We start from the raw sequence: 18821 nt of genomic DNA on the forward strand, positions 1-18821 counted from the left end.
ATTGGACTGAGGGGTGAGCTCCTCCCAGGAGAGCCAGCAGGGGCTTGGACTCTCTCTTCAAAGAAAGGGATTCTCACTGCTCTCCTTCCTCCTCCTCTTCGGGGTTCCTGAACGAGAAGGCAGGCCATCCGCTTCTCTCCGAGGCTCTAGCTTTCTCCCAGCCATGTGGGACAACCCATCTGCCCTCTGGGTATGGAGGCTACCCAGCTGGGACAGCTGTCACCCCACTAATCCTGAAGGCTGGGCAGGTGTCACCTTCCTTGAGGCTGCACAGGGTCTGTACTGAAGCAGAAGACCAGGCAAAAGATTAGAAACTAGGCTGGAAGGTGTGGGGCTATCGCTGGGGCCTCCATGGCTGTGGACTTGGCTACTGGACTTGTGACACTGCCTGCCAAGCCCTCCCTCACTGGAAGGGGAGCACACTCCAGTAGATGAGTTGTCAGCCCCTGATGCTTGGGCTGCGCAGGACACAGGCCTGAGTCACAGCCAAATGGTTTATCCTGGCTTCTAAGCAGTTGTTAACAAAAGCCCCAGAGAGATTAGGCCTGTTTTATTATTTTTAAATATATTTTTATTGATTTCAGAGAGGGAGATAGAAACATCAATGATGAGAGAATCATTGATTGGCTGCCTCCTGCACACCCCTCACTGGGGACTGAGACTGCAACCCAGGCATGTGCCCTGCCCGGGAATTGAACCGTGATTCATAGGTCGACACTCAACCACTGAGCCAAGCCGGCTGGGCAGATCTAGCCTGTTTTAGGTGCCCCTAAAATACCCTGTCCCCATCCCCAACCTGGATCTCCAATCTGGACCGGTTCCCATCACATTCCGAATTTTCTGGTTCTGTTGCTAAAACAAGACAGTTCTGAAAGCAGGAACTATATCCCATCTATTTTCATATCCCCAGGTGCCTTGAGGCTACCTGCTCACTGTACATTAATTAATTCCGCAAATATTTACTTTTTAAATGTATTTTTTAAAACTGATTTCAGAGAGAAAGGAAGAGGGAGACAGGGATAGCAACATCAATGATGACAGGGAATCATTGATTGGCTGCCTCTTGCAAGCCCTCCCACTGGGGTGGAGCCCAAAACCTGGGCATGAGCGCTGACCAGAATCAAACTGTGACCTCCTGGTTCATGGGTTGACACTAAACCACTGAACCACACCAGCTGGGCAATTCAGCAAAGACTTCTTGAACCACCTATTAATGTGCTGGATGCTGAGAATACAGTGCATGCTTATCACTGAAGGACAAACATGCCCTTTTTGCCCTCATAGAGCTTATATTCTAGTAGAGGAGTCAGACCAAAAAGATTAAAAAAATGAAACAATTAGAAATTGTGATAAAGGGTAAAAAGATACATGGGACAGAAATAGAGAAGAATGGGGGGGGGGGGGCGGGAAACCTGCTTTAGATAGAGTAGCCAAAGCAGGTTTCCCCATGAGGTGACATTTAAGCTAAATCTTAAAGGGTAAGGAGTGCTCTTGGTTGAGTGAATAAATGAATGAAGCGGTGTGACTTTGGGTTAGTTACTTGCCATCTCTTGACCTGTTTCCTCACCCGAAAAAGCTGGAGACGGGTCTAAATTCCTTCTAAGAACCATGATATTATCAGGGCTCATCGTGATGGAGGCAGAAAATGGGGGAAACCAGGGCCATGGTCAAGGGGAAGTGAGGTAGGAGCTAAGGTGGGAGGAGAGGAGGGAATGTGGCAGACAGCTGGTCAGGCAAGAGTTGTAAACATTTCTAGAAGGCGTTCACAGGCACAGTAAGAGAGGACCCGCCTCCACTAGTTACTGGTACGAGAGAGAACCCCAAAGCAGGGCCTGAGTCACCCCTGCATGTTTCTCCTTGGGAACCATCGGGGAGAGACGATCTCCCACTCCAGGACTCTTGCTCTGGAGAAAGACTTTGTCTTTCCGGCCCCGTTCTTGCCTGAAAAGAGTAGGAGGAGATGGTGTTTGTTAGCAGCCGGCAGAGATCGAATGAAAATAAAACCCAGATGACTCAAATAGAACCAGGCAGGCAGGAACATTGATTAGACACATGTGACAATACAGGACCCGGGTGCCTCCAGTTCTAGACCTTAGAAAATTAGGGTTCGATGCACAACCATTCTGGGACTCCAACTACAGCTGCTGGTCTTCCATCAAATCAGAGGTTTGTGCAGTAGTAGAAAGACCTTTATTTCTTCACCAAATCCCCAAATTCCTTTGGAGGCAACACACATCCTCTAATCAAATTAGCCAGGTTTGAGTGGAAATTGTTTTAGTAACTCGTTGTGCTTTGTTTTCTCCACAACCACGTTCCTTTCTGCTATCTCCCAAACAGAATTTTGAAAAAAAATTATGATTATTATATTACAGTTTTGAATACTTATGAGGTATTGTCCATTAGAATGTGGACTCCATAGGATGGAGATTTTTATTTGCTTCATTTTCCAGTGCCTTTAACAGTGCCTGGCACATACTCAATAGTTCTCGATCGATTAAACTAATTCATGTGTGAGGCTCTATGCTAAGAACTTCATATGCATTTTCTTTCATCGGGATTCCTATTTTACAGATGAGGAAACTGAGGATCAGAAAAGTTGAATTTGCTCAAGGTCATACTCAAAAAACTGTGTAATATTTTGAAGGGCAGAGCTCAGAAAATAGCAGGCATTGCTTATTGCTATAGAGAGCTTATTCATACAGAGCCATTTCTCATTCCTCTTCCCTTCAGGATGGTGACCAGCTGCCCCTCTGTATCCAGAGCCCAGGCAGGGTGCCAGAGCTGAGATGTACTTTCCTTTCAGAAAAGAAGGTACATTTCACATTGAGGAAAGCTCAGCTCAGGAACTTGGGGCCTATGGGCACCTGGGGAGAGAAGAGCTCAGACATCGAAGGCCTCCTGCCCACATACGCTGCCCAGGGACAGCTGACAGCACTGGGCTAATTCAGATGGGGAGCTTACTCAGCAGCTCCATCCAACATATATCCCACCCCCAGCCCTGGTTCCCCAAAGCTTCTAGCTCAGAGGGAAAACAGCAGAAGTGCAGAAGATGGTTCAAACCCCAATGGCGAGGAAAGTTGACTTCATTCGTCCCCGAATGGAGAGTCTGACAGTTGCCAAAGGTTAACAATGGACCTCATACTAGAATCAAGACAAAATGGCTTTGCTACTTAATTACAAAACTTCATCCAGGGCGCTCTGTGCTTCACCACAAACTAAACTTTGGGAGCAGAGACCCATTTGCTGCTCCTGCCACAGGGCTGTGCAACAGCCCAATGGGACAAGCAGAATCTATGGAATCAGCACTGCTTACCAGCCCGCATGACTTTGGGCAAGGTTCTTAGCCCCTCTGGCTGGTTTCCTTATCTGTAAAATGGGACTAAAATGATGCCTTTGTTATAGTGGGGATCACTTTCATTACTAGTAATCTACCTAAGATGCTTATTACTAGCCTGACATCTGCATAAAATGGACACCATATGATGATTAATTGTTGACTAATCCTGTTCCCAACCCTCCAATTAACCCAAGGTTAAGACACTAGCCTGAAGACACGCAGCAAATGAGAAGCAGAAGAATAGAAGCCCAAGTCTTCTGCGGCCCTGCTGTTCCCAAGTTCCTTGATGCTCTGCCCTTCAAAGGCTGATGCCATTCCAGAAACTCCCTGTACTGACATGTCATTAGTTCAACAAATATTTATTGAAGGTCTATGATACGTCAGATGCCGCTCCAGTCTGGGGATATAGCAATAAATAAGACAGCCAAGGGCACTGCATTAGGGAGCTTACGTTATAGTTGGGAAAACTGGCAAAAAATCACTAAGCAACAAACTTAAAATATACTTTTAAATAGTCCTATGAAGGAAATAGATGCATATTATAAATATGTACATGGGCCCTTGTATTTATATTGCTAAGATGCTCATAGCATCAGTATAGGACAAACATGAGAAAAGCTTGGATTTTGCTGTCAGACCTGGGTTTGAATTCAAGCTCCATGTGACCTTGGTCTGGTGTCAGTCTTTCTACCCCTCCTAACTTGAGCAGTAAACAGGAATAGTGACTGTTCAAGTTGCTGAGAATCTATATAATAAAAGCCTAAGCGGCCATTAAGGCAGAACGTCCAGAACAACTGGTCGCTATGATGCACATTGACCACCAGGGGGCAGATGCTCAGTGCAGGAGTTGCACCCTGGTGGTCAGTGTGCTCCCACAGGGCCAGAAGCGGGGCTCATGGCTGACAAGCGCAGTGGTGGCAGCACCAAAGAAGGAGCAGCGAGTAGGAGGGCAGTAAGGAGCAAGGAGTCCCAGACTGTGAGAGGGATGTCCGACTGCCAGCTTAGGCCCGATCCCCATGGGGAGCGGGCCTAAGCCAGCAGGTGACATCCCCTGAGGAGTCCTGGACTGTGAGAGAAATATCTGACTGCTGGAGGGGGGAGGGAGGGATCAGACCTAAGCTGGCAGGCAGACATCCCCCAAGGGGCAGGTCAGGCTGAGGGGACCCCCCTGCACAATTTTGTGCAACGGGCCTCTAGTTAAGATATAATAGAACAGCCCTGACTGGTGTGATTATCATCCCATGCACCAGTCACCAGTTTTGATTCCCGGTCAGAGCATGTACACAGGTTGTGGGTTTGAATCCTGGTCAGGGTGCATATGGGAGGCAACCAAGGTTCCTCTCTCTCCCTAAAATCAATTTAAATAAAAGCTATAATGGAACATACAAAATCTCAATGTTTACTATTTTTCACTTCAGGCTGGAAGCCTTTACTAAGGCCAGGTGGAACTGTAACCTTGTTCTGTGTTCTTTTTGAGTGTTTGCTGGGAAGTAGATATATGGGAATGAGGAGTTATCTGGAGAAATGTTGAAAAGGAAAAAAACAAATTTAGCAGGGAAAGCAAATCTCTCCCTGCCATTTGATAATCAATTGATGCAATTTTTTTCCTCTCAGTACACCTTTCCTGGAGAAATGTCCTTGGTCAATTACCATCACTCAGGATTTAATGCAATCTGATTAGAATTACAAGTTACCTCTATAACCAAGTAATCTCCAAAATTGGACATAAAAATATTAGAACTTATGTTTATATTTACTTTTTGATCAATTGCTCTTTAATTCTATTTTTGTTATGAGTACACAATATATGGGTACAGTAGTACAGGTATAGAATTTATAAACAGTTGGGAGTAGGCATGATCAAAATTTCTTGACAAGTGTGCATCTAGAAAAGGTAAAAGGCCACATGGAGGCTAAGGTAGGAGAATTAGGGTTAGCCCTCATTGTATTTGCCTAATGTAAACTAAACAAGTGGGTATTTCCATAAAATACCCTGCAGGTGCCACTATGCTGCTAAGCAGCAGGGTGAAGAAAAGGACCCAGTTCCTAAATCCCAAGTTAGTGTTCATTTCTCTACAAGTTTCTGGGGCAAAAGTGGAAGTAGAAATTAAATACATGTTGCAACCTAAAAAGCCAACCTTTGTGGTGAGCCTTTAAGCAGCCCATATCATTAACCTGAAAAATATGCACGAGGCCAATCTTTAGCAGCTTCACCCTCTCCGAACAGGACACCTCCTCCGTGTAGTACCTTTGCCCTCCCTCACTTGTGGGGAATGTTTTTATTTCCCACTACATTACATACAGTCCATTCTTAAGACAGATGTGTCTGTCCTTCCTCTTCCCAACTCACACACATCACCACCACACGTTCCAGCTTCTTTCAAACCACTCATTTCACCTCCAAGGTGACACCATCTGGAACCAAAAATGAAGCGGCAAAATGTTGAAAATAAAAATAAAGCGGACTTTATTTAGAAGATAAAGGTGGTGGTATCAGTTTTGGTTAATAAAGTTGGGCTCAAGTGTTTTAACAGGTCTTCAATGCCATCACAGACTGGCATGCCAAGGGCATTCTAAATGCCAATTACAGATTGACGTTGTTTCGAAAACCAAGATGCTATCAAAAGCTGATGGAGTTTGGATTTCTCTTAAAGTCAGACTAACACACTTCTTAAATATGAGTGACTAGATTACTTGGTTCTGAAAGTGAAACACTACACTGAGCAATTCCCCTCCCTTTCTCCACAAGTCCCTAAGGCAGCACCACAGTTGCCTCGACAGCCAACATTTCAACAGAGGGGAGCTGAGGGGAACTGGAAAAATGAAAAGCAAAATTAATAAATGTAATTGTAATTGATATAGGCAGCTGCCACTGTGGCAAACCAAAGCCTAGTCCGATGTCCATTTTCTTCACATTTGCACTGACATCTTCCCAAGCAGACGGTAACTACATTCTTGAAGGAATGTGCCAAGACTAGGGAGGGGGAGGCCCAGAGAAGAGTGGTAGAATGTGTTTTGCATCCAGTTGCCTTAGGTGGTACAATCGATTAAGGACAAATACCCAGACTATGGAATACCCACTAGCCAAAGGTAACTAGATTAAATGCATAACCAATGCAGAATAACTGCGAGGCACCAAGACCACAATCCAACCAGCCCATTTTCCTCCTCTCCATCACTGAATGGATCTGGGAGAAAGCTTTAATAACAGCACTTGTCAACTGCTTCCCTGGAACAAAATGACAAAACACACGCAAGGTTTTGTTTTCATTATGGTTCTTGGTGTACTTTATTCTCCTGCTGTCTAGCTAAGCAGCCCACACAGGACAGAAATGGGTAGCACTGAGGAATGATCATTTTTTTCTCCCCAATATTCCTGCCGCATCCCTAAGCCTTGACCAAACCCTGTCTACCAGGAATGGTTAGTATACCCTCTCCCTCAAGGAACAACTAAAATTTACACAAGGCATTAGAGGGCCAGGTCTCTTCTTAGGGCTTAAGAGCTGGTGCACTCTATTCACAATGGAGCGTCTTTTCTTCAAATACCTGGATTTATTTTTTGTACACTGGTTCATAGATCGGCACTTGACTTTGAACCTGGCACCAAAAGGCACAATATCTGATACCCTGTACAAGAGCTATTAGAGATGCTGCCATATGGATGGGCAAAACCGAGCCAAACCCACATATGAACGAAAGGCTTGGACAGGAAGGGGAAAATGGCAGAGAAATACATAAGCCCCTATTTTTTGCTAGAATGAAAATGGAAGTGGGGGTTTAAGGTCTTGTTTTTCCAATCCTCCAAATACTAGGAAGCATTTAAAAATCTTCCTTGGTCTTTTTGAAAGCAGCATATTCGAAATGCCGGCAAAAATTCCTCTAATAACTGCAAAACCAGAAGAGGATCAAAGCTCACCCACATCCCTTATTGCTGAAAGATTCGAAAACCCAAATTCAGGGTGCCCTGTTCCCTGTGTAAAGGGAACATAATTAAGTCTGATTTATGGTTATCACAGCACATCACACTTTTAAAAAAATATTAAAGCGTGTGACCAGGGGAATGTTTGACACCATTTTATTAATCTTCAACTTCAGTGGAAAAATATAACCTTTTTCAAGTGCCACTTTCATCACAAGAGTTCTAGTCTAAGTATATGTATATATATACTTATATATTCTTTTGTTGTTGGTTAGTTGGTTTTGAAGTGCAGCAAGAGACCAATACCGCATTGCAGTCAATCAAATAAGAGAACAGAAGGCCAAGCAGTTTCCAAATGGTTATTTTATCAGATTGTTTGAACATTAAATTTATCCTTGTTTGCAATCCAAAATAGTTACCTGAAGTTTGCTATGTGTGTGTGTGTGTTTACTTTATTGTGTATTTGTTTTCTAAACTCTTTGGCACAATTTTCTGGGGGCGTTCAGACTGCCTTGATACATGTCAGAAGAGAACGTTTCTTTTGTGCTGCCAATCTGAGCATTTAAATTTTGTTTTTTGGGGGGGTTGTGGCTTTCTTTTGCTTTTGAAGTCTGCATTCTTTATTTGTAACAATTGTATTTTTATTTTTTCTATATCATCTAACTCCAGAGTTTTTTTTCTCCCCCCTCCCCCCATTCTACATTCACAGTTGAACCATATTATTAGGAAAGGCGCCTTGATGAGATAGATCAGAATGGGAGCTCTGAACATTCGTCAGTGTTTTCCCTAGAAGATAATTAAAAAACAAAACAAAACAAAAAATGAAACCTAAAGAGCATCCCCTCCCCCCCCCTTTTTTTTTTACATCTCTTGTGCTGCATCAGTAGACAGAACTTCTGTTAGTTTTATGAAATGCAATGTCTAACCCCTTTTTTTCCGGGAAAAAGAAACTGCAATGACTTGAAGTTGAGAATGTGGATACCGCCTCACTCACACACACTCATTCTCAGACTGTAAAGAATCCCTCGCCCTCCTTTTAGCCGGCACATACAGTACCGTATAGCAAAGGTACACCAAAGGTGGGCTCGAGACCCAGGCTCCATCTTTCTTATCAGTAGCAAAGGCCAGGCTGCCTTTTACAACAAAGCACCACAGCTGAACCCAGTTCCTCCTCCTCCTCCTCCTCCTCCCGAAAACTAGTCATTCCACTCACTCAACACCGGCCAAAAGACAGAAAGGCTAGTTCTAGCCTCTCCTGGGAAGAGACAGCTTTCTTTTGTAAGTAAATCCATCGGTTATTCTCTCTTCCAAGATGGCCGACGTTATGGTTTTCTACGAAGTCAGTGCTTACTTAGCTCACTAACAGCACTGCTGTTGGCGGCTGCGGCTGCTGCTGTGGCAGGATTTTCAATGTGGTGTGTTTTCAAGCCTCACTCACTCATCCTTTCATTCCCAAACATTCAGCATCCGTGCACACTCCTCACTTCCGGGTTTTTCAAAAGATTGGAGATTTCCAGTGGGGGTCTCAGGTTATCATCCCAATGGTAACAAGATCTAAAAATAGATGGAAAAAAGGTCAATCTTTGAGATCACATACAGCTGGTAGAGCCAAACACCTCTGATTCCTACAATTAAGTGCTCAGAGGCCAGAATGGAATTTGTCAACTTTTCAAGGACTGATTATTTTTCTTGCCTTCCTATGTGCCATTTATTGGCACATCCGAAGGTGGAAGGGAAAGTAAAAAGATAAAATTCAAAATAGCCAATTTTACTGAGATCTGTAAAGTAAAATAACCGAGTATGTGAGAGAAAAATAAATTAAAACTACATTGCCAAGCAGGGGTCAGACAACTCTGACTTTGGATATCTTCCGTAGAGCTAAGCGCTAAGCAATGTCTAAAAGCACAGCAGTCAAGAAAGAAAAGGGCCTGGGGAAGGGAATAGAGAGTAGAAAAGAGAATTAGGGGAAATGCCATTATTGAGGACTTTATTAAGGCCCAAAATGTGGGCACTTCAGTGAATTCTAGTTATAAAAGTTCTGTTCTTCATCACCACGAGGAATCAAATATTTGGCTCAAGGAAAGATTGAGGTTGTCTGACCCTTCCACTAGTACAAAGCTTAGGAACAAAGGCCCAGCTCAGACGCACTTATATGGGAAACAGTACAAAACAAAATACCAAATGAAAGGAAGTCTTTGTCAGAACAATCTAAATAAACGCTCCTCCTCCCCAAGAAAGTACAAGAAAGAGGGCAGTAAAGACAAGCTCTTACCAAGCTTGGTTCTTCAGTTTCCTCAGTTCTTTTGTTGCCCATGTAGCAAGGGTTTTTGCTTTGTTAGTCTTCGATCTCCGTCCTTCAGTTAACAGTTCATGGATCATTGGCCTAGCTTCTACTAATTTCAGGACATCCTTCCCAAATGCTGTACATAAGTCCCTGTGCAAAATAGACAGACCAGAAAATGAGCTCCTGGCCTGATGTATTGAGCTCAGTAATTATGTGTTGAGCCTCCGAAACCAGTGCTAAGGTAGCTATGGGTTTCTTCTATCATTTACTTTTTTAAACTGAAAGAAATCTTACAAATAGATAAGTCTAACACCTGCCCTCAAAAGATGAAAATATGGGGTCTAAAGAGGTAGAATGACTTACCAAAGTCAATCATCCCACCGCTATTTAATGGTAAAATCAGAACTAGAACCCAAGTCTTTGAGCTTCTCAAAACCAATGTTCTTTCCTTAAATGATGGTTCAGAAACCCTCAATTTGTTGACCAACATCAGAATATGGGATGGACATAGATCTAATGCTGCTTTTATACCTATTTCACTTCATAAGGAGTTTAGTGGGAAGAAATTAGAAATCTGGAGGGTCTGAAATGAAGCTAGTAGAGCTAATGTCTTAAATGAATTATTATTTGTGAGAACTCAAAACATGACACCATGGGTTCTATGAAAGAAATCTCCTCTGTACCAAAGTGGATAATTACCCTCTAGTCTACCCGCATCCCCCAATTTTTTTTTTTTTTTAAATATGTTCTCTCACTTTCCACCAGAAGCTAAACTCAGCTATTAGAAGACAGGTATAACCTACCCTATCAGTCCAGCAGCACAAGCTACTACTCCGTCTGTGTGATCCTCATCCCCAGCAATGTGGTCAATGAAAGACAGAATAAATTCTACTCTGGGTTGTACGAGCATCACATCCGCTATAAAAGAAAGAGATGGTCTGATGAACTTGTCCCATATCTGGCAGGGCTATACCCCATTTCAAAATTTCAAAATACTCTAACCCCATCAGGCAGGTGTCAGGCTAGAGAACTAGTTGAATATAATTATACCAATTTATTCTTTCTCAGATTAACATGCCATTTCTCAAGTCAACAGAAAAAGCAGATATTTTTCTTCTATTAAGCTGATATAATACAGCAAAAACAAAGCCCATGATATTGAAGGGGTAAAAGACAAAAATCCCCCAATCACTCAATTCAGTTGCACAAGGAGGGTGTGTGTATCAACAACTGCCACTTAGGTTGGTGCAGATGCAATAGCCTTGCTGTATCCCATCCCTTGCAAAGCTCAAGGAATGAGATAATGTAGCAAAGAAGGAGCAAAATAATAAAAGTCTGTCCCCTCCCCCCCCCCCGCCCCCTCACCAAAGCTCCTCTCTTCATAAGGGCACTGTTCCTCCTTCTCCCCTTCCTTAAGCAATAGGTACTAGCCTACAAGTAAGCTACAGAAGGAAAGACACAGCCCATCTGACTAAGTGCACCCTGGACCATGTAAGTTTGGTTGTATACTCAACGGTGTACGTTCTCCTGGTCTCCCTTCAATCCCTGGACAATTCCGGTATAGGCTTCCAAGCAGCTTTCCCTTAGTTCATTCAGATAATCCACCATGTCATAGTCTGACTGTAAGACACAAAGGAAAGAATTTCCATCATCTTGATCATTTTTAGTTATAGTATGTTTGTCAAAGTTCTACTCCTCTAATCGGGGCTGGACTGAAAGATAGCTTTAAGCTTACCTTGTCCACCTGGGCTTGGGAAGCCTGCTGAAGAGTATTCAATACAACCTCTAGGTATTTCTTAAACTCTCCACCAATAGCAAGGGCAATATCACCAAACACTGACAGAATCTGTGGCTTCACAGACCTGTGGACATTTTCATTCTGACAAGGAAAAATAACCAGGAAAAGCAAATTATTAAAAGTCACAATTTGTTCCACCCAAGACAAAAACTCTTAAAAAAAAAAAAGCAACTTAATATGCTGGGTGTATACACACAACTTAACAATGGTTACCTCTGGATAGAGGGATTCTATAGTTACTTTTCCTTGGCATTGTACTGGTTTTCCTCTCCAAGTTCCATGCTTTCCTTTAATTTTATAATCTGACTTTAGAACTGTCTTGTGAAAATGAGTAATTCCCTTCTTCATAAGCCCACAGCCACACCGTGGGGCCTGACGCCTCCCCAGAGGCTGGCGGACAGCTGTGTGTGGCAACTCACTCACTCACCCCCAAGTTTTCCAGCAGCAGCTGCATCACCTCGTCGCAGAAGGGCAGGATGCTGGACTGCAGCGCACGGCACAGGTCGCCCACCAAGCCCACCGCTGCCAAGCAAACCTGCAGAGGAGCAAGGAAATAATTTCCTAACGGAAAAGACTGCCTGCAGGGAGGGGTAAAGCACTGTTTACCTAGCTGCTGGTCCTTTAACACTTGAACCTAGAGTCAAAGAAAAAAACATCCCCCCTCTCTGAGATTTGTTCATTTTAATGAATATGGCAGGAAGAGAACTAAGACTATCAGAGATATCACCAAGAAAAGACAATATTCACCAGGGATGGTGATGGTGGAGGTAGCTGGCTTGGGGAAAAAAAACAGTACTGCTATTAGAGAACTACTCTATTTTAGGCAGCTAATATCCTGCTTCTCACTGACTACTTTTGTTCAGACACTCAGAGCAACAAATAAAATAGCTCAATACTTGGGTCGATACACAGGGAAGAATTACCTGCGCTACAGGAAACCGAGTTTGTACCAGAATGACTATTAGGTATAAATGAGAATATAAATGTATTATAATTGATCTTTGAATGATGTGGAGGTTGGGGTCCCAACCCAGGTACAGTCCAAAATCCACATATAACTTTTTCACAACACTGGAGCGTGCTGCAATGGCAACAGAAGGTGGCTATGAAGTAATTACAGTAATAGTTCTATTGTAGTTAACATTTCTAGGCTATGTGATCCACGTCTGCAAGTTTTTTCAAACTGTTGCAAATCTCCAAAAAAAATTTCCAATGTATTAAAATGTCTGCATACAAGTAGACCTGAGCAGTTCAAAGGTCAACTATATTTTGAAACGTATAGCCTACCTGGTACTCAGCATAATTTTTCAATCCAATGCCCAGGAAGGGTTTAAAGGCCTCCATGTACTTTAGGAATTCACCACCCAACACTGTAAAGAAACAAACTATTACCACCACAGGATATCACAGAAGTGAGCAAAAATAACCATGCTAGCAGTCCCAAACTCACCAGGTTGGGTGAGTTCATTACCGACTATCATTAAGACATTAAGGCTGCCTCAGACAAACCAAATTTTAACTGCTGGAAGGGCCTGACTCCACGCCACATGGCCAGAATAGGACTTCACTCTGGCTCAAACAACCAAGTGGTAGGGCCTCCTAGGAATGTCAAGGTTAATTTGAATTGGCTGAGCTAGCAATACTGCCTCTTGTCTGCCTCTTCATCTGATTATAACATGTCCTCTTGGAAGCCAGCTTACAACTGGGTCCCTAGGCAATTCCATTAAGGACTTACTTAAGCCAGTCAGGACAAGCAGACTGGGATGCATATCCAAATCAGCCACTCGAGGAGCCAAAATGAACCGCTGTGCTCCGTTAGGGTGGTCCCATGATGCCAGACCAGCTAGACACATGCTCTTTAAGCTAGAAATAGGTCTGGTCCTCAGGGGAGTGGTTCTCAGGTACAGGCATCGCCGGAAGAAGCATTCCAGGTTTCTAAACTGCTCTTTAATGTATTTTTAATGACCCTTCGAAGAGTCTTAAGTCTGATGTGGCTTCTCCTAAGTCATATAAGAACCAGAAATTCCAAGAACTCACTCACTGTTTTGTTCCAGCCCATACCAGGCACTATGATGTGTCAACCCGAGTCCAAAGCATTACAACCCAAACCAAGAGGTAACAAGTTCCAGGAAAGAAAATAGAAACCTTTGCTTCCTCTATCCTTGATAGGAGCCAAACCTCAATAATCAAGTAGACTTTCAGGGAGAAAAGAAACCCGATGCACATTAGGAAGATGGTAACAGTTTCCCCCCAAAAGGTTGCCAATCTGATTTGCAAACTGGCTCCCCATTTACTTCAAGGAGATTAAGAGGCAAGGCAGTCATGCACAATTTTACAATCACATTCAATTTAACTTGAACTGACTCATGCCGCAGTAAATGAGAAAACAGAACTACGCTTTCCACAATAAAAAATTCTTCATGGCATCGTAGCTCTTGCATTCTAAAAACATTCCCTGCCTGATGTCTGCTCACTGACCTTCCACTAGTGTGCTAACTGCCATTAGGGCATCCTCTTGAACTCCCCCTGACCCAGCCGTGCTTTGGAACATCCTTAACAGGGAAGCCATGACGACATCAGAGATCTGCAAAGCATCCTGATGTTGCACTTTCCGGAGAACATTCTGTGAAATGAACAAGAGTTCAGGATCTGTTGATTCCAAACCCTCCAATCAGAACACTATACTTAAAAAAAAAGAAACACAATTAAGCCCCTTGAAATTTTTTCTTAAAAAAGCCAAATATACTGCCCTGGCTGGCATGGTTCAATGGTTAGAGCGTCAGCCTGCATACCAGAGGGTTGTAGGTTTACTCCCCGCCCGTAGATGGGGCACATGTGGGAGACAGCCAGTCACATAGATGTCCCCCCCCTCGCCCCCCCCGCCCCCCCCGTTTCTTCCCACTCTCTCTGAAAAAGCAATGTAAAAAATATCCTCAGGTCAGGATAAATATAAAAGGCCAAATACACCTTTTATGCTCAAATGTTTTGACAGTGCAAATCACTTGCAAAGTACATTCTAATATTCCTTCTACTTCCCAATTCAGAACACACACGATGATCTTCCATGGTGCATAAAACCAACTCTTTATGTCTGACAAACCCATCAGCAGCTTCCATATTCCAGTCTTATTACTTCTGCTTTAAAGAACATATCATATATACTGAGTGGCCAGATTATTATGACCACCCCATCAGTACAATGAAGTGAATTAGTTATGCAAATAATAATAATAATAAAACCTTGAGAGTATTTGCTTAGGAAATTTTCAATATTCAATATTTTTAGAAGTGTCAATGAAGTACTGATGGGGTGGTCATAATAATCTGGCCACTCAGTGTAGTTCTTATTCATAAAACAACAATAACAACCCTTTATATATCCTAATGGTCAAGATAACGGTCAAGAAACGGTCTTGATAAAATGAAGCCAACCTGCCTTTTCCTAATTTAATATTCCGCTAACTTCCCTCCTTAACCTTTAATTTGTTTCAACTAATGTTACTAAATAATTGCTGTACTTGTCTGATGAATAAGGAAACACCTCTTAACAGTCATGCTTTAAGTTTGGCCCAGCCAGCATGGCTCAGTGATTGAGCATCAACCTATGAACCAGGAGGTCACGGTTCGATTCCCAGTCAGGGCACAGGCCTGGGTTACAGGCTCAAACCCCAGTGCAGGGCATACAGGAGGCAGCCGATCAGTGATTCCCTTTCATCATTGTATTTCTATTTCTCTCCCTCTCCCTTCCTCTCTGTAACCAATAAAAATATATTTTAAAAACATTAAGTTTGGAGTAAGAGAGGTAAGGTTACCTAGGAAGCATCACTCAATACTAAAATCTAGTGCCCACCTAAGCATCGGCAAGTTCCAGGGTCTTCCTGTTCTTTAGTAAAAACCCTCAGCCACTGCATGACTTGTCATGAGGAGTGACATTTGAATTATCCCGGCTTTTCAGAAAACGGCTACTGTCAACACTAGTTATTAACTCAAGGTATGATGGTAGAGACTCAAGGCTTTATTTTTAGCTGGGTGAATTACAGCTGGGAACCAAATCTACTGGGCTACCCTGGGACAACCAATGAAAACCAAAGACTAAAAGTTGCGCCGACGCTAAACAGCTGTAAAGAAGCATTCTTATCAGTCTGTTGAGATTTTTGCTTTCAGGTGTATCCTGTTCAACTCAAATAACTCATAAATTCAAATAAACAAAAAGCGCTGGATAGCAAGGAGGACCATCATAGCAAGGAGGAGCAGTTTTCTTCCCGACAGTGTGCAGAAGACAAATGCCTTCTTGATGGAGAGAGACAGGAAAATGAAAAACTATTCTGCCAATCCTTCAGAGAAGTTTCTCATAAGCATCACCTGCACCATTTCAGAGTTCAGGGTGCACATAACCCTGTTATCCTGGGATATGATTCTCTTCCCTGGAGAGTGCGACAGGCCACCATCATACCTGAAGAGTTGCGCAGAGTAAAGACTGAAGGTCATTGAACTGGATCCTGTCCGATGTGCTCTGGATATGTGACTACAAGGTAAAGAAGATGAACATGCTCTGAATAGATACTTTTTAAAGAGGCTCTAAAATCCCTCAATGTTTCCATTTTTGCTGGGTTTGCCAGGACCATTAAATAAGCTTTACTGATGCTAATGTAGGAAAGTAAATAAAATGTAACCCATGTGCCCTGGGGTCAGTAACTCAGTTGTTTAAAGCAGCTGTCTCCAACCCAGTCCGTGAGGTCCAAAAGGTTGGCAACTGCTGAGTTAGAGCATTCTCCCGATACTCGAAGGTTGTGGGTTTGATTCCAGGTCAGGGCACTTACAAGAAGAAACCAATGAATACATAAGTGGAACAATAATTTGATGTTTCTTTCTCTCTCCCACAAACCAATCAATAAAAACAAACAACAAAAAACACCCCACACACATTTATGAGTAAACTGTGACGAGCAATGCAAACTTTAAATTACAACACTTCTTTGCATAAGCATTATATCTTTCTGAGAAAATATATACTTAAAACCAGAAGAACAGCCTTGAAAGCAAAGCTGTGTTAGAAGTACTGCACCCTTTCTGCCAACAGCCAGGAACGCCCTGTCTCACCTCCATCTGAAGTACTTGTTGAAGTCGCTCCATGATGACTAGAGTAGTTTTCTGAACTGCAGGGTAACAATCCTTGGCACTGTTTTTCACAATTTCCATCAGAGATTCATATGCAGAACTCCTCAGATTGTTCTGGTGTCCATCAGGTCTGCAAGCAAAAACCAGCAAAAATCATAAAGTCCCAATTGAGAAAGAACAGAGAAATTGGTATAATGTAAACATTGTTTCATCAAAAACAAGAAATCAGGCCCTGGCTGCTATGGCCCAGATGGTTGAGCATCCTCCAGTGTACCAAAAGGTCACCAGTTCAATTCCCAGGCAGGGCACATACCTGGCTTACGGGTTCGATTCCTGGTCAGGGTGTGTGTGGGAGGTGGCTAATGTTTCTCACACAGATGTTTGTTTCTCTCTCCTTTCCTCTCTAAAATCAGTAAAAATATATCTAAAAAATTAATAACATTTTGCTGTATTTCAACCATTAAAGAACTCAGAAACTGATATGGTGGCATACCTATTTGAGTGTGGCAACAAAATACAGCCAGGAAATAAATTTTCAATCTTTGAGCCAATGACTGTGTTCATTATGGTCTCCAGACCTGGTTAAACTATTGAATGGCCTTTTTGGAAATAGGCTATAATTATAAGAAAAAGCTAGAGAAAAATGATGAAGAACCTATGTGGACAATTAAAGAGGTTGCCTGAGTAGCTAAGAAAAAGGCATCTAAAATTTCCTCATTAATCTATGAGATGCCTTTATATATAATTTTGAACAGAGAAGTGGAAATAAACAAGGTAAGCCTGAAGAACTTATACATAGCCCGCTTCCCTAATGGTTTCTTTTTCTTTTTATTCTCTCTCTTATTTAAACAAATAATCTACTATAGTATTCTTCTAATTCCTCCTATTATTATGTTTCTATGACTAGGTCAGACAACCCCCCACACAGAAGGCAGAAGTTGAATGCAAAGACACCTAATAAGAAGTTACCTGTCCGTGGTCTCCAGGAGCTTCTGAACTATTAGTTCAAAAGAAGACGACAAGCAGTAGGTAGCTGGTTCTTCCTGATCATCGGCTACATCTGCAGCTTCATAAGCAGCTTCAGCCAGACTAGAGAAAGCCTTAAAACCAAAGAGAGTTAATACTGGTCCTGCAAAGAACCTACCCCAGGATTACCTCATTTTCCCTTAAGATACCTTGGGCAGTGTTCCTCTCCAACTGATCTTAGAATATATCAATGCTAGTGAATTCTCAACTTTTTCGGACAAGGTCATCTCAAAACAACATTTTATAGGGATCCTTAAAATTAAATGTTTACTTATTTATATATGTTTGTGCGGCCCAAAACTCTCTAAGCAGCAGAGTACTTTCATCTACCACAAATGCCTGCCACTTCTACTTCTAATCATAGAAAGGCTTTTAGCCTTCCCATTTCCTTATTTGAACTTCCTCCCCCACACCCCCAAATGTCCCTAGTGAACTACATTCAGCCCATATTGACTCAGCACTTACACCGCCTACCTTCCTTTCCTCTTGTCCCCTTCTCGGCAATTGTACTTTTTGTAGCTAGCAACTCTCTACTTTAATCTAAATTTCTTCTCCCCAAGCAACTGAAGAAGAAAATGGAGTCCAGATAGTTTTCCCACTGGGTTAGCATGACTGTTTTAAATGGTTGAGGAACTGAACCAGTCACCATGAGTCAACAGCTCCTACTGGCTAATGGAGTTGACATCTCCCCCACATTTAATTGAAGAAATTAGAAAGGAGATGCTATTCAGAAAAAGCCTTCCAGGGAGGCAGACCCATTTCTCTCCCACACCTCATATTTCCTTGCCAATGGTTTAGCCAAGATCCTTATCTCACCAGGAAAAATTCCCTTACCCAGCACACATTTGAAGCCACTCTGGGTTCAGCACTGAGGCCCTCGATCAGACACTGCAGCAGCGGAGTCAAGTAGACATCATTGATGGCAGCTTCAGGGAGCAGTTCACAAATTCTGCCCACAGTCCATGCAGTTGTATCTCGAACAACTACACTGGGGTCTTTCATTAATTCTATTAGGGTGGGCATAGCCTGAAAATACAATATAGTTATTAGCAAGGCAAAACAAAGATTAAAACTCATGTTGACTACTACCTCAGAAGAGGAAATTCTAATGGTTAGGTTTTAACTCAAAGCATCAAGATGGTTTTGTCATTTTAAAGTCATGCTTGTCAAGTATCCATAATATAATAAATAAAAGTAAGTAAAGGGAAAAGTCCTCCTCTCTACACCAAATTCCAGTATACAGTTTTCTTCAGGGTTTGGTGTGACTTTTCAGCAACAGTCCTTACTAAATTACTTAGGTTGAGATCCTAGGAAGCAGCTATGATGGCTACATTTGACT

General features: G+C 42.6%; 1 protein-coding gene across 1 annotated transcript in view; it reads right to left on the reverse strand.

Moving 5' to 3' along the window:
* Positions 1–5780: 5780 nt before the first annotated feature.
* The window catches only part of KPNB1 (karyopherin subunit beta 1), a 28667-nt gene continuing 15626 nt past the window's right edge, over positions 5781–18821 (reverse strand). The window contains exons 11-22 of the mRNA XM_070395002.1: positions 18317–18508; positions 17426–17556; positions 16439–16586; positions 15792–15863; positions 13817–13961; positions 12626–12708; positions 11766–11873; positions 11276–11419; positions 11055–11160; positions 10344–10458; positions 9529–9690; positions 5781–8810 (exon numbers count right to left, since the gene is read on the reverse strand). Coding sequence (XP_070251103.1) covers position 8810; positions 9529–9690; positions 10344–10458; positions 11055–11160; positions 11276–11419; positions 11766–11873; positions 12626–12708; positions 13817–13961; positions 15792–15863; positions 16439–16586; positions 17426–17556; positions 18317–18508 — 1407 coding nt within the window. The 3' untranslated portion in view covers positions 5781–8809. The remainder of the gene's footprint in view (positions 8811–9528; positions 9691–10343; positions 10459–11054; positions 11161–11275; positions 11420–11765; positions 11874–12625; positions 12709–13816; positions 13962–15791; positions 15864–16438; positions 16587–17425; positions 17557–18316; positions 18509–18821) is intronic.

The sequence above is a fragment of the Myotis yumanensis genome, unplaced genomic scaffold (assembly GCF_028538775.1).
Source record: "Myotis yumanensis isolate MYYU_CA2020_CCGP unplaced genomic scaffold, mMyoYum1.0.hap1 SCAF_16, whole genome shotgun sequence".
In the NCBI taxonomy this organism is placed as follows: domain Eukaryota; kingdom Metazoa; phylum Chordata; class Mammalia; order Chiroptera; family Vespertilionidae; genus Myotis; species Myotis yumanensis.